Source organism: Zeus faber (assembly GCF_960531495.2).
Source record: "Zeus faber genome assembly, chromosome: 6".
In the NCBI taxonomy this organism is placed as follows: Eukaryota; Metazoa; Chordata; class Actinopteri; order Zeiformes; family Zeidae; genus Zeus; species Zeus faber.
The window spans coordinates 10,638,865-10,653,583 of NC_137201.1; the positions used below are offsets into that span (position 1 = coordinate 10,638,865).

The 14,719-nt window shown below is 44.0% G+C and overlaps 2 protein-coding genes across 2 annotated transcripts in view; both read right to left on the reverse strand.

The window, feature by feature from the left end:
• The window catches only part of edc4 (enhancer of mRNA decapping 4), a gene marked incomplete at its 3' end in the record, with an annotated part of 53,072 nt that extends 51,198 nt beyond the window's left edge, over positions 1-1,874 (reverse strand). Inside the window, exons 1-2 of the mRNA XM_080001989.1 lie at positions 1,734-1,874; positions 369-531 (exon numbers count right to left, since the gene is read on the reverse strand). Of these exons, the coding sequence (XP_079858115.1) occupies positions 369-531; positions 1,734-1,821 (251 nt within the window). The 5' untranslated portion in view covers positions 1,822-1,874. The remainder of the gene's footprint in view (positions 1-368; positions 532-1,733) is intronic.
• A 2,053-nt stretch (positions 1,875-3,927) lies between these two features.
• nutf2 (nuclear transport factor 2) lies at positions 3,928-14,010 on the reverse strand. The gene is made up of 5 exons (XM_080002186.1): positions 13,917-14,010; positions 8,393-8,502; positions 7,722-7,793; positions 4,998-5,096; positions 3,928-4,061 (listed from the first exon to the last, which is right to left on the reverse strand). The coding sequence occupies exons 2-5, from the start codon at positions 8,489-8,491 to the stop codon at positions 3,948-3,950; spliced, it is 384 nt and encodes a 127-aa protein (XP_079858312.1). The 5' UTR covers positions 8,492-8,502; positions 13,917-14,010; the 3' UTR covers positions 3,928-3,947.
• Between the last annotated feature and the right edge of the window lie 709 nt (positions 14,011-14,719).

Here is a 14,719-nt window from a genome sequence, read left to right on the forward strand (position 1 = left end):
CATGATCGCAATATGAATTTTTCTATAATATTAAAAATTATCGTATTATTACCGTATTATCGTGAACGGATTAGTCCAAGGAATCGTTCAGCTAGTAATGCATACCGATCCAAAAGCCTTGTAGCGAATGGTTTAATACAAATACAAATATCATTATACCCCGATTGCACGCCTACTGTTTTTTTGATTTTCCTACACTTGGGACTGATTCATTGTTTAATATTTAATTTAAGATGTTTTCATAAGTTAAAAGCTAGTGCTTTTACAGCTCAGCTGTAAATATTTCTGTGAGGTGTTTTTTGCGAGCTGAAGTCACAGTCCCTGCATCAACAAAGAGCTTGTGCATTTCCCATGTAGGACACACTCACATTATCTGACTCTCCTGAGTATTGTTGACATCTGCTGCACTGGCTCCAGCAGCTTCAGCCATTGCCGACCTGGCGCTGGCTCCTAGGAGGCCGACTGCTCCCAACAGCCCATTCAGATCACCATTGAAGGATGGCTTTCTTGGGCTGTCACTTGACTGCACATCTGAAAATTAAAAAAAAAAAAAAAAAAAACTTAACCCAAAAGCAAGATTATAATGATGACTTGCATAAAAAGACAACTATCCACTTATGTGGCAGAACTTGTTTTAAGTGCAAAGTCTTCCCTTTATTAAATAATAAATAAACTACACTAATACAAAGCAGTTAGCAGTCATTTTGTCAAGTCAATGTAATGTAAAAATGTTCTGAGGTAACCTGAAGTGAATGGCTATTTACATAACACAGGGCCGACCTGCCACACAGTCCAATTTCATACAATTCAACCCACCAATGCAGCAGCTACCTTTCATATATAATAAGGTCAAAGCTGTCATGTTTTACACCTGAAATAGGTGGAGTTGATCTTGTCTAATATGTCCATTTCTGTTACAGTAAAAAATATGTTTGCAAGGCCTTGCCGCTTAGTTAAAACAGGCTGTGGATTAGCGAGTGAATTAATTTGTCGAACTCCGCTGGTCTAACTCACTGAGTGACCACAACGTTTGCATTCAGGGAAGTTATTCCACAGCTGCTGTGGGATTATGTCTATAACGCAAATATAGAACAGTGCTTCTCAATGTGGGGTCCGGTCGACCACACTTTCATGTTTTTGTATGCGTTAATTGTCAGGTTGGGGTCGTAAACTTTTAATTTGTATGTTTATTGCATATTGCCATTTTTTCGAGGCTGTTGTAAATTGCCAAATTGTCAATAGTTGTATAGTTTGTAGGCGTGTTGTCCATCGCCAAATTCTTTATTTGATTGTTATTTTTAGTGAATTGCATGTCGCTAATTTGTTTTCTGTTTTATTGGTTTGTATCACTTTCATCTATTGTTTTGATGGGAGCTGCTGTAAGACCGCAATTGTATACGATGTCTAGTCAGGAGAGACGACGCAGTTTCTAATCACACATTAGTGTTCATTAACTTCACCGGCGTGGTAATTTGAACAAACATTAGCATTTCCTTGAACTTGACCAATGATTCCACAATGGCCTCGATTCAACTCGTTAAGTATATGAGTTTCGTTTTGGTGAAAGCTCCGTCACATGAGCAGCCGCTATAGCGTTAGCATTGCGTAGCTCCGCGCCGTTAGCATAATGCTAACGCGCTGAAATCGGTGCGAGTTAGCTTAGCCTGTTAGCATATTCTTGGCCGCCGCGGCCTAGCCAGCGCAGCGCTTCTGCCGCTCCGGGTCCACCTTACCGGCGCTGCTGTCCGGGCGGTCGAGCTTGAGGATGTCCCGGAGGTGCTGGGTCGCACCCTCGATGTCTATATTGGAGTTGGACGCCATAGGTGAGGTGAGGGAAGGGAAGGGGGGAACCTGGGTTGGCTTGAGGGGAGAAAAGTATTTGGGTGTTGTTTTTTTTTTGGTTGTTTTTTTTCTTGTCGGTGCGATGCTGTCAGTGCTCGCTCCGTTCACCCTGAGCAACCGTCTAAACTTCCGCTGTGCCCGCGCTCAGTGCTCCGACTCCGCGCGGCGACGGCATGACATTGGTTCCTACCTGGTCAGTACTAAAAGATGATCCACTACAATCCCAGTGGTGGAAGTACTAAGACGTGGTACTGAAGTGAAAGTACTAGATTCTAGTACTTTCACTTCAGTAACACGTCTGAGTGCTACACACACACTTTTACGATAAGTATAATTATTTGTACTTATCGTAAAGTGTGTGTGTGTGTGTGTATGTATATATATATATATATATATATATATATATATATATATATGTATATGTATGTATGTATGTGTGTGTGCGCGCGTATATACAGTATGTGTATGTCCCTGTTCATAAATCTACTTAAAAGTAAAAGCACTTGCCATATACAGTGTCCTGATACGACAGAGCCTCCAATGGTGAGACAGAGTGCTCTTGTACCTTTCGTCTGCAGACCAGTGCTCATGCAGATTCTCGGTACAATCTACAAAATATATATTATCAGTGGTGAAATGTGGCAAAAGCAAAAGTCGGAAACCTCAAACTGGATATATTGAAGTACAAATACTTGAAAAGGTGTACTTAAGTATAGAAACAAAGTACTTGCACTTGCATACTTTCCACCACTGTCCGATACATTGACGTCAAGTCCTCCTCCTGGTAGCGTGCTGATGTGTCCTTGAGCAAGACACTTAACTGCTCCCCAGGCGCCGCTGTATGGCAGCCTACTGCTCCCAGATACGTCAGTTACTAGGATGGTAAAATGCAAAATGTTGTTGCTTCAGTACTTGTACTCTGTGCAATGAGCATGAGTTGGATCTAATCTAAGTGCACAACACAGTGACAACAAAATTGCTCAGCAGATGGAATGCTGCCAATACTATTTTTCATATACAATGCAAAACAACATTCCATTACTGATTATGAGGAATCAGTAGAATGATACGATTTGTGCATCTATTTAAAAATGTGTTTATATCCAATAAAAACCTTGACTCGAGTCCAAAGTATACTAGACCTACTCCTAAATCCTTGCACAAGTTTAACATTTGGCTGAAACATTTAAAGGCAAAATTAAGAATTAAAAAAAATAAAACAAATCATGAAAAGACAATAAAATTCACAGCATTAAGAAAAAAGGTTTTATTGTGGTATCGTGGCTGTAGTATCCATGTTTTTTTGTTTTTTTTGTCAGAGCAATCAGAGCGAGGGTGAAAGCAGGCGAACTGCCAATCACTTGGCAATGTCATCATGTCATAGGATTCTTTGGATTGCTTATGTAAAACCTGACATGAAAACCCCGATCATGGCAAACTGAACCATCACCATTGAGAAGGAGGTCAAAGTTTGGGTTTAACTTAAAACAAACACGTGGTTTATCTAAAAAATGGGAACTGAAGAAAACATGGATCGACAGCGGTAAACAGTAGTGCGAACGGAACCAAGTTAAGAGCAGTGGAGTCATGTCACAATAGGACAGAGAAGAAAAAGACACATGAGGATAAATTAAAGGAGAGAAGGGAGCAAAACAAGAGTTCAAGAGTCGGAGATAACTGCCTCTGTAAGCTGGTCTTGACTTCCTGCTGTGGCTTGACGGTAGATATGGTAATGGGGTTCCCAGCGTCATGCAAATGAGGGGAGGGGCGGACGAGGGCGTCTGATTGGTCAGCCAGCTCCCAGCAATAGGGGAAAAAAAATTAAAAATAAAAAGGACGCTGCCTTTATATTGGTTGAGGTTGTTTGAGGAAAAAAAAAAACATCAGCATGAGGTTCTGTGACATCTATAATCCGGTGTTTCTGGTAAATCCGGTCAAACGGTAGTGAACAAGACCAGAGGAAGGAGGGATGAGTGTCTTCTCACTTCTCTTCGCCTCTCCTCCCTCCCTCCCTCCTTCCCTTTTCACATTGCGCCCTCCATGATGGGCGCCCCCCGCACCCCTCCCCCAACCCCCCCCCGCCCACTGGGGATGGGCGAAGTTCTTTAGCCAAAGTTGTGGAGTGCCAGCCGAAACATGTCATTGGTGCACACCCATGCATCGTCAATGCTCTTCAGGATGAAACTCTGGTGGAATCCCATGATGGGGTCGTCGTCCGCCTGCAAAAAAAATATACCACACACACAGTTGAATGTCACACTTGTCTTAAACGGTATAAATTTATCTCACAATCACAGCTAAAAGTTGTCATTAACCTCAAGAAAATTATTTAAAACAAATGATATACAACCCCAAAGACTCCCCGACACTGTAAGTATACAACTGTGTGTGCAAATACTTCATTATGAGTTGAAACCAGATTTGACTATCGATGCTGCGATAACAATTGAGTCATTCCATGAGATGGGTGCCATTTGGCGTATTTTCAGAATTTCTAAAATAATTGTTTTTTTGACATTTCATCGTTTAATATACACGTTAAACTTCCAAGAAAACACATTTCTCAGGCACAAAAGCCTTGTTTTTATCATCCATTACACATGCATTACTTGTGACGGGGTCAAACATTTCATCCACCATTAGCTAATAAATAGCAGTAGATAACATGTTTTTTTCATAAATATCACAAATATTTTTTTGAAAATGTGTGTTCTATCTATTGTCAGTGACAGAGAGGATAGGTTATGCTTGACAGACCCCATCAAACATCATAAAACATCAAATTATCAGTAATAAATAAAATCATAATTTACCAGCTTTTGAATTGTGCTCCTCTGACGGTTTAAATGATGTCACTTCCTCTTTACGTCACGTAAAGCAACAGTTCAATAGTTTTGGAGGGAAAATAAGTTGATGTAACGGGGGAAAGCAAAATTATTATTCACTTTTAATAACATTTTCTCATATAGTATATTTATGATAAACTTAATTGTTTTTTTGTTTTTTTTTTAATCTTTGCAAACATGTTGGAAGATTATTGTGTTTAATAGACTTCATTAAATGTTGTGGACCCAAATGGCACTCCTTTCATGGAATGACTCATCGAGAGACTAGAAAGCCAGAGCTTTCGGTTTTGGTGATGCTGCACTCATTACCTTGAGCTGTCCTACGACCATACTCAGAATGCAGCTGTCTGGGGTGGGCTGGTGGTCCTGTGCTGTTATACTGTGGGCTATTTTAGTGAAGGGAAGGCTCTGGCAAAGAGTGAGGAAAAAGGTTCAACATTAGAGGTGATTGAAACGGCAATGGAAAGAAACATCCTATGAAATATAATTTGGCTTGAATTTTAATTTTCTAACAATTCAAACATCAATCAGGAGATCGACAAACAACATAGGGAAGTGCTTCCGGCAATTCCACCTACAGTAGTACACGGTAAGTAAACTGTAGTACACAAACAGTTTCTTGGGGCTCAAGCAGTTCACACTTTAGTTTCGTCAAGTCTTGCTTGAAAAACTCTCGGCGTTCATACCGGCATTTCAAAATGAAATTCAAGGACTTTCAAATACTTTTAATCACTACTTTTTCATTTTCAAGGACTTCACACACAATTTTGTGCTCTCTCTCTCTCTCTCTCTCTCTCTCTCTCTCTCTCTCTCTCTCTCTCTCTCTCTCTCTCTCTCTCTCTCTCTCTCTCTCTCTCTCTCTCTCTCTCTCTCTCTCTCTCTCTCTCTCTCTCTCTCTCTCTCTCTCTCTCTCTCTCTCTCTCTCTCTCTCTCTGATTTAAATAACAAAACTGGAGGTATATCACAGGCTTTCAATAACATGGACAAGGACTTTCAATCAGTCCAGCACAAAATGGGCTATATTCATGGTATTCCAGGACTTAAATATCTGAGGATGAAATTCAAGCACTTTGAGCACCTCAAGGAACTGGTAAGGACCCTGCTCAAAGTAAATTAGTTACAATTTTCACACATGTGCAATTTCTTTTCAAAGACCAGTCTGTAAGATTTAGTGGCATCTAGCGGAACGGACTTGGCGGAAAATTGATTATAATATTCTTAAGTAGGTTTTGATTTGTGTAAAATCCCATGAAAATAAGAATCGTGTTTTCGTTACCTGAGAGTGAGCCGTTTATATCATCATAGGGAGCGGGTCCTCTTCCACGGAGGGCACCATGTTGCACCGCCATGTTTCTACAGTAGCCCAGAACGGACAAACCAAACACTGGCTCTAGAGAGGGCCTTTTCGTGTTTTTTGCGAATTTCGCGGCCACCGTAGGTTCTCCTACACGCTTGGAAGGGGAGGGTGAGGGGAGGGGTATTCATTTGGTTACAATCTGCAACCTCACCGCATGATGCCACTAAATCCTACACACAATATGCAATTCCTGCCGCTAGGGGTCTCTCGGTTAAAACAATAACAAAAGACAGAGTTTGATGACGTTGTGAAGTAATGTGGGTTCAAGGGAGTTGTCTTAACCCGTACGTTTGCGCTTTATGGGGACAGCTTCGGCGACAATTAATAATCGTGCTCCATCAAACAATAGTTAGTAGAGTAATAGTAGAGCAATACAAGTAATAGTACAATACAGTGGATAGCTAACGTTAACTACTTGGTCGAGTCCCCACCTCACACTCTGGCATATCATCCAGTCTTCCCCCTGTTTCCCCGGAATTTACAGCAAGTAGAGGGGGTAAAGGGGATAAAGGGGATACGACACCATGACGGGCGACCTCATGAAACGGACTGTTACCTATATTAAAATTAAGGATTTCTCTGGGTTTGAAAATTGTTGGAAACATTTGAGATAATGTTAGTACACGACTCAATAAAATATATAACATAGGTCTAGTTGTTTTTAGACATTTTAATCCGGAAAAGGTACAAATGATGGTGACGCCCCCTCATGTGGCATTGTTTAAAGCAGCATTATGTAACTTTTGGTAATTGCGCTGCCACAGTTACCGACTGTGCAATTTAACTTTTACACCACTGTCATAAAACTCGGTTCGGTGTCCGAAAATAACTAATTTTACCTGACAAATTTGAACCTTATTGGTCACGTTCCAATAACAGTCTATGTTACAAACCCAAATATAACGTACATCTAGGTTACAGCATCCCGTGCACTGACATCGCTGCTTTCCCGGAGCGGTGGACTGTGTGCTCGCTGCGCCCTCTCTCCCCGCGGGGAGGGACGGGACCCTGTGCTACCAGCGTGATTGTCTACTAGGGCAACACGTGCGAGTGAGAAACCCCGTGGTGCAATGAAAGCGAGGGCCGGTACACAGCAGCTAAGGGGAGGTGGGATCCCGGCCCTGCGGCGCGTCCCCCCGCACCATCGGGGCGGTAGAGCGGCTAAGTTTTACATGAGAATTATCACCGGACATTTTCATCGGCAAGTTTAGAATTTACCTTTTTTTTTTTTTTTTTAATCTTACCAAGCAAAAAAATGGTAATTGCCGGCTAACGGAAACCCTAAGCTAAACATCAAGGAAGTGATGTAGAGCCATATAGCATAATTCACTTTTCCCGTGTTTTGCGACCCGAACACCAAAGTTACATAGTGCAAGAACAGGCGTTTGTGGGGTGGATGGGAATGAATGAATCATTCTCCATATTATCTCCATTATTAATTTTTTTTTTAAGCTGTTAATTTAACGTTCAAAAAAAGTTACATAGTGTTGCTTTAATCAAAGAAATAATGACTGACTGAGGAGCCCTGGACTCCCTGTGAACTAGTGTTGGTCTTCAAGGACAGGGGGTTTGATTCCATCCAACATATACAACACATTAGATTAACACACCCGCCAAACAGGTATGCAATGTTACAGTTCGAGCCCGGAGACATCAAACTAGTGCAAAATACTCACAGAAAGTTTCTCCACGATTGCTCGTTTTCCCTGGAACTGTTGTCCCTCCCACGTAAGGCATGAGGCATCGATCTGGAGAGAACAAGAGTGGAAGACATAAGGAGGCAAAGAAAAGGAATGCTGATGCATGCCAACAAGCGATCCCACAAACCATTTAAATTCTTCTAACCCACTTCTCGCCGTAGGCCTTCTCTACCTACGTGCTCAGACAATGCATTGAGTAGATACAGGGCGTTGAGCACAGATGCAGAAAAATAGGAGGATGGCTGATGGTGGATCTTTAAGTGTATTTCCAAGTCCAATAAATAAATGAAAGGGGGCAACACCACTCTAATAAAGTGGATGATAATCGGCAATAAGATCATCTCCTCATATTTGATGTACTACAATTATAAGACCACCGAGTGTGAGCACTTTTGTCACAGTCTTGTTATGTTTGTTTACATTGGCACACAAAGGAAGACACGGGCCTTCATGCCTTTCGCCCTTAATAAAACACAAGACAACACTTGTGAAATTCGGTGTTTGAAAATGTTCCCCCAGAAAAAGATCGGATCAGATCATTCAAAGATGCAAACCTCCTGAATTAATGCTGAATCATAATCTGGTTGCTGAAAGCACGATGGGATGTCATCCGGACAATGTGGAACAATAGGTCGCCTGGCACTCACATATATCGAACCGAGCTGCGTTCTGTCCGCGTCAAACAGCTGATAGTAGTGCTGCACGAAGCTCGATCCTATCTGCTCCCACAGAGGCTTGTCCCCCATCCTGAATCACCCTGAGAGAGAGAGAGAGAGAGAGAGATTATTTTTACTTCATAAATATAAGCATCTCTTCAAGATGAAAAAAAATCTTTTAGTGAACAAAATTTCATGTTGACAGAAACAAACACAATGAAGTAGTAAAAAGTAGTAGTAAAATAGAAGTTGTAGTAGTAGTAGTCGTAGTAAAATAATTAAAAAATAAAATAAATAAACAATCCAAAATGCAACGTCATTCAGCATGAAGGTCCAGAGAGCCCCTGCATCTGCTGCTTGATGTATGTCCGTCAGAGGAGGCTGCAGGGCTCCTGTTCACCAGGGAAAGGGCTGCCAGATGACACCAGGGAGCCCCTCCACACACACACTGCAGCAGGCGATTCAGAAGGTCCTCCCCCAGACAGCTCCAGGAAACCAGCAGGGAGCCCCTCCACACCGAGGGCCTTGTCTGGTGGCAGCTGCCCCACTGCAGTGGTGTCCTCCAGGGTGATGAGGCCCCTCCTGGGGGATGGGGGAGTCCAGGGAGACCCGCTCCTGCTCTCCCAGCTGAAGCAGCTCCTGAGGAGCCTGTGCAGTACACCTCCCACAGTCCTCCACCCCAAAGGGGCCAGTGTAGAAACCCACCACCAGCCTCCTCCTCTCAGGATCGGTAGTAAATGTCCCACCAAAAACGATCTTTTCAACCCTCCCACCTTCAACATTTATATACCCCAAATTAAAGAAAAGCATTCTGAAAATGGAAAACAATTGGAAACAACAAAACACCACGTCACCATGACTCAACTGCTTGAGCCTTATGGCCCTGCAGTATGGTCACCCAGCCAGCAGCAGCCACGGCAGAGCGCTGATGGTGCGGGCACCCGGACTTCATATGGTGCCGTGCCAGTGTTCGCGCAGCACATTATTCCGAAACCCCAATAGCTGGAAAAATGTCCCACTGGACATGGACAACACCCACTCAGTCACTCAGCAGTCAGTCAGCGGGCGACCTACATCGTGTGTGCACGTAGTTCGTGGCTAATCCATATTTTTTTCATACTTACTGTGTTTATGCTGTGTATTTTGTTTATTTTCACCCTTCATGATTTCATAATTCATATGTGAAAAATTGCTTCGACATACGACTGTTTTAACATACGACCGTTCTTATAGAACTAATTACAGTTCTAACTCGAGGTACCACTGTATTAGGGTTTCTGAAAAATGGGTAGTCCCCCTTCAGGGTCCCCGCGTCTCCACACTCAAAACATTTCTTTGTGTGTGTGTGTGTGTGTGTGTGTGTGTGTGTGTGTGTGTGTGTGTGTGTGTCCCTGAGCTTGACGTCCAGGTGCTGCTCAGGGAAGCTGCGCAACATGAGCACCTGTCTCTGCAACGACTGCACGTCTCAGCTCCTCTTTCTTTACACCCGAAGAGGATGTTTTCAAACGGGCTGACTACTTTACGGAAGCTGCAGCACCTCGTTAGCTATAAACGGGGGGACACCAGAAGTAACCACCCTGGTGGGGGTTGCGGCAGCAGCGACACCTGCACCAACAGGCCGTCCATCAAGAGGCCGCTCTCCACCAGTCGGGCCACGTAGTGCACCTCATTGAGGAACACCACCACCGCCCCACTCACGCGGGAGGGGAAAGACAGGTTCTGGGGGCCCGACCTCCTGGGCCACCGCCTCCAGAACCCGCTCCACACTCACGCCCACGTCCGTTGGCAACCGCACTCTGTGGGCCAGAGACAGAACCAGCGTCGGGCGGAACGCCATAGCGGCAAAAACCCCACACAAACAAACAAAACTAAACAAACTGAATTCAAAGTTACACGAAAACACATACGTTACATAAACAACTACAACATGAATAAACAACAGAGAAGGAGAAGAAAAAACTGTATCTGGTTTAAAGTTGGTTGAACAAACAGATTACCACGCCAGATTCCTGAGAGAGAGAGAGAGAGCGCTTTGAACATGGAGACAACAACAGGGACACGGGGTAGATACCATGGCCGTAGCCAGCTATGAGGTCACCAGTAATCGTTTCCAAAAAAAATATTTACAAATATATATTTTAAAGATTTTTTAAAAATGGCCGCCTGGTCTGTCCTCGAAGTGTCTGCCTCTCTGCATCTGAATGATGTGAAACCCAAGAAGAGGAACAACCATCCCGGTGGCGATTTGGATCTAATTCCCCAAGTCACGTCTGCAGCAGCCTGCTTCCTTTTTTTGTTTACTGGTTGTGTGCTGCTGCTGCTGCTGCTAAACTTTTCTTCCCACTGCACTGCCGCTCGCGCATCCTGCGCTTTGTGCGTGCGGCGCTATTCTCATGCGGGGGGCCGGGTCTGCGGACCGGTGTGACATCATCAACAGATGCCTTCCCTATTGGCCAACGAAGTATCACTTGACACTCTCTCGTCAAAGTTTTTCTAGGGTGTGGTTCTCGACGTTCTCAACGTTACCACCAGGAGTCCTTCAAAGTTATTAATAGTTCAACTTCAATATTATTTGATGTAACACTTGTCCCCATTAGTGAATGTACAATAGTGCCGATTCTGATCAGTTTCACTGTTCTCTCCCTAACTATGGTATAGACAGCAGACCTTGTGGTTTGGACTAAATCACCTCTAAAAATGTGTATCAAATTGAGGGTCCTTGATGTGACAACAGTTGAGAATTTAACAGTATGTAATAAACTTTTGTGTCGATAGCGTGGAGTGCAAAATTAGGCTACACAATTCTAACATTTATCTTCAAAATTTCTGGAAAAAAGGGCAAATCTTAAATGGAAATAAATTAAACTTCATTAGCAAGGGTGAGTTAAAATATTTTGTGAAAAATGAATACTAAACAAATGTAGAATGGCAGGCATACCTATAAAGTAAGTAACTTTACAGGAGGTACACCAATACAGAAATATTGTTCGACTCGTCCCTACGACATTCATCCCTCCCACACCAGAATCGGTGAGGTCAGAATTAGGCCTGCATTCCATCTTTGGGATACTACACTTTTAATAACGTCACACAATGTTCGCATGCCTGCCCACCCTCAATTAATGAGATTAACTTATCATACCTTTCTTTGAGTCACCTCTTAGACAGCTATCTGTGCATTGACCAGGCGGCCTTGTTCCCCAAACAAGAGGACAGAAGAGTGAATCATGCCTGTATGTGTGTTGACTCAGCAGAGATAATATAAAACAAGATAAGTTGATCTACAGGAGAATAAATATTTTAAAGCCATTCAGAATGCCTGAGAGCCTTACTGCATTATATTCCATTATATTTTGAACTGTCACCTGGTGCCTGAATTTAGTTTTCTTTCACATAAATAAAGACATTTACACCATAAATTCATGCAGAAAATGAATAAATTGGTGCATAAAAATTCACCAGAATGGAGGAAACTAAGTGTTTGACGCTCCAAACCCTGGGGGGGGACCCCCAGACCCCCTGCTTAAATGCCGCCTCCATGTTCAGATGAAAACAACGAAACTGTCCCGATGTGATGCATTTCATTACAGATGAGTTTGTGTGTAGTGTTAAGGTTGGGTGTAGGTTTGCAGGTGTCATTATGGTATGAATTTTTCTCATCCAGAAATGCAGTAAATAAGCTAGATTAAGAGAAAAAGACCAGGACCTCACTCATTTCGAGACCCCTGGTAGATACTGCCAGACAACGGCGATATCCAAACGTCCAAAATGGGCCTAATAACGTGACACTATTAATACAGTACATCCCTTCACCCTTTGGTTGAAAGAGTGGTGTTAACATGTCGAGCGCTTTCAAAACTCTTATCTACCGAGAGCAAGGATACACTACTACCCGCATACTTAGACGTTGTCATTTTGCCATTGAGGCCTGATCCTGTACTTTATATATAACACGAGGAGTGTTTGATTGTACTAAAATGTCAGAAAACTGACACCTCAACATCGGGTTTATTATTCCAAAAATAATTATCACAGTGAGGACCTGGCGTGGTGGTTATACAACAAACGTTTCGACGATAATTCGACAAAAGAGATTCGACAGCAGGGGCAGTCAGTGGCTTGTAGGTAGGAGCGTTTTTCCAAGTACTGTGAACATGCTCCTTTCTAAATTCCCCTTCAGCAAGCAAATAACGGGAGTTGGGCTCATGCGTTGCCCGAGGTTGACCTCATACCACCAGCTCCAGTCGGACCCCCCAGCCCCGCGTCGCTCGGAGCCAGTCCGATCCACACTGACAGCAAAGCGCCTCCAGGAGCCCGTAAATAAGGAGCAACAGTTCGAACTGCTTGTGACGTGTCCCGGCGTCTTCAGCGATTGACAGACTGCTCTCGAAGAGAGGAAGAAAAAAAAAAAAAAAAGAGGCGTGCCGTGGAAACTATGCGTGAGAAGAACATGGTGGAAAACCTCTCACGCACTGTGTGTGTGTGTGTGTGTGTGTGTGTGTGTGTGTGTGTGCGGCCCTTGGGCCAGCGAGCGGGAGCCATGTGATCCAGGCCAGCGGAGGTCTTGTTGTTGTGTCGGTGCGAGCCGGGCCCGGTCACACCCGCCGACCGAGCGACGTGCCTCCAAATAGCGGCGTGTGCTGCGTTCCCGGGGAGCTCGGAAATTCCGCCGGAGTGGCGGAAAAGCTCCAGATTTCGTATGGGCTCTGTTCGACTGAAACAAATGGAAGCCTTCGGTGAATGTGTGTCTGTTGGGAAACTCGGGGTTCTACCGGGAGGAGTTAAAACCACCAAGTTATTTGGGTGAGTTTTCCCAATTTAGGAAAAATAACTTTGTACAGCATAGTTTGTTTACCGTGGACGGCGTGTGCCGTCACGCTGCCGGGACGCCAGGTCCCTCACCTCGGGAACGTCCGTTCCGAGCGATTCGTGCCCGAAATTCACACTTGAGTGGCCATGCAGTCCCCCCCCCCCACGTCCAGTTTTTCCGAGTGTGGGCGTAAATGGAACGCAGCACTACAGTGAAGTCCAGTCCGCACATAAAACTGCGGGATCGGGTCGTTTTCTCATTGTTTACATTGTTGACATACGAGAAATACTGACAGGTCATCTTCGAAACAAGCCCGGCCAGTCCCACCGCTCTCTAAATCGCCCGATTTTAATGGGGAAAGGGGGCAAAAGTCGAATCCGGCTAGCTTGCTAGCGCAGATTCAGCCCAAACCGGCGACTCAAGTTTTGTGGCAATGGCAGTTGGTGATTTCCAGCGGCTAGCTAACCGCCTAGCCCCCTCCACGCTCCTCTCCCAGTGAGGTCTAAAAATACCCAGTCTACCCAGTGTTGATGTCTCTCCTCCGGGCCCCTTACATAGGCGTGACCTCGGTCCGAAACGGGGCAGCCAGTGCGGGGGGTACTACCGTCCCCCGCTTGCTGCAATGTCGCACGGAATGGAGGGTATGCTGCTACGGCTGCGTCCCCATTCACTAGTCCTTTAAAAGGTTCGATCGAGAAAACTTACCGCAAACCAACGCCGCTCGGCCGCCCCCTTTACAGCGATTATACAGTCCGCTGTCTGGGCTGCGACGGAGGTACGCACGGCGGCGTAATCCGCACGGTGCATTGTGGGAGCTGTAGTTAAATAACAGACCGACTACAACAACTATATCAAGTCACACACTTTTATTATTAAATCAACAAAATAATTATGTGTAGCTAGATTTAAGAGTATGGGGAAAAAAATGTTCCGACCGCATAGTGAGGGGAAAAAATTAAAAGAAAGCCGATTGCACTGTATAATAATATCAGCCAGTGATCTATTGGTTGCAAAGAGCCACACATGGATAGCTAATGTAAAATATAAAGATATGAAATAGATATTTCCTGAATTCCCCACAGAGACTAATAAAGTTTTGTCCTATATTACCTTACCTTACATTAAATGATACCCATTGATATTGCCATCTCACCAGACTGTAGATATATATACGCACACCTATACAATATGGCTATGCTCATATTTACTATATCAGCTTATTACCAGTGCAATCCTTACATATTATTGCTAAACTGCTGCCATGTTATCTGTACTCGTCCCCCACCAGTCTGTGCCATGACATCATAGCTTTGGGATGATACGGCGACATCGGAACACAGAAGATAGCCAGAGAGAAACAGACAATCTGTCACGCCTCAGACTTGGACTAACGTCTCCTTTCGTCAGCCTTGTCATTGGCCTTGAGAAAGCACAATCTGTGAGTTTATTCATGCTCGTGTATGTATACAATGTAGGAGCTATGACAACGTATTAACAGGTTATTTACA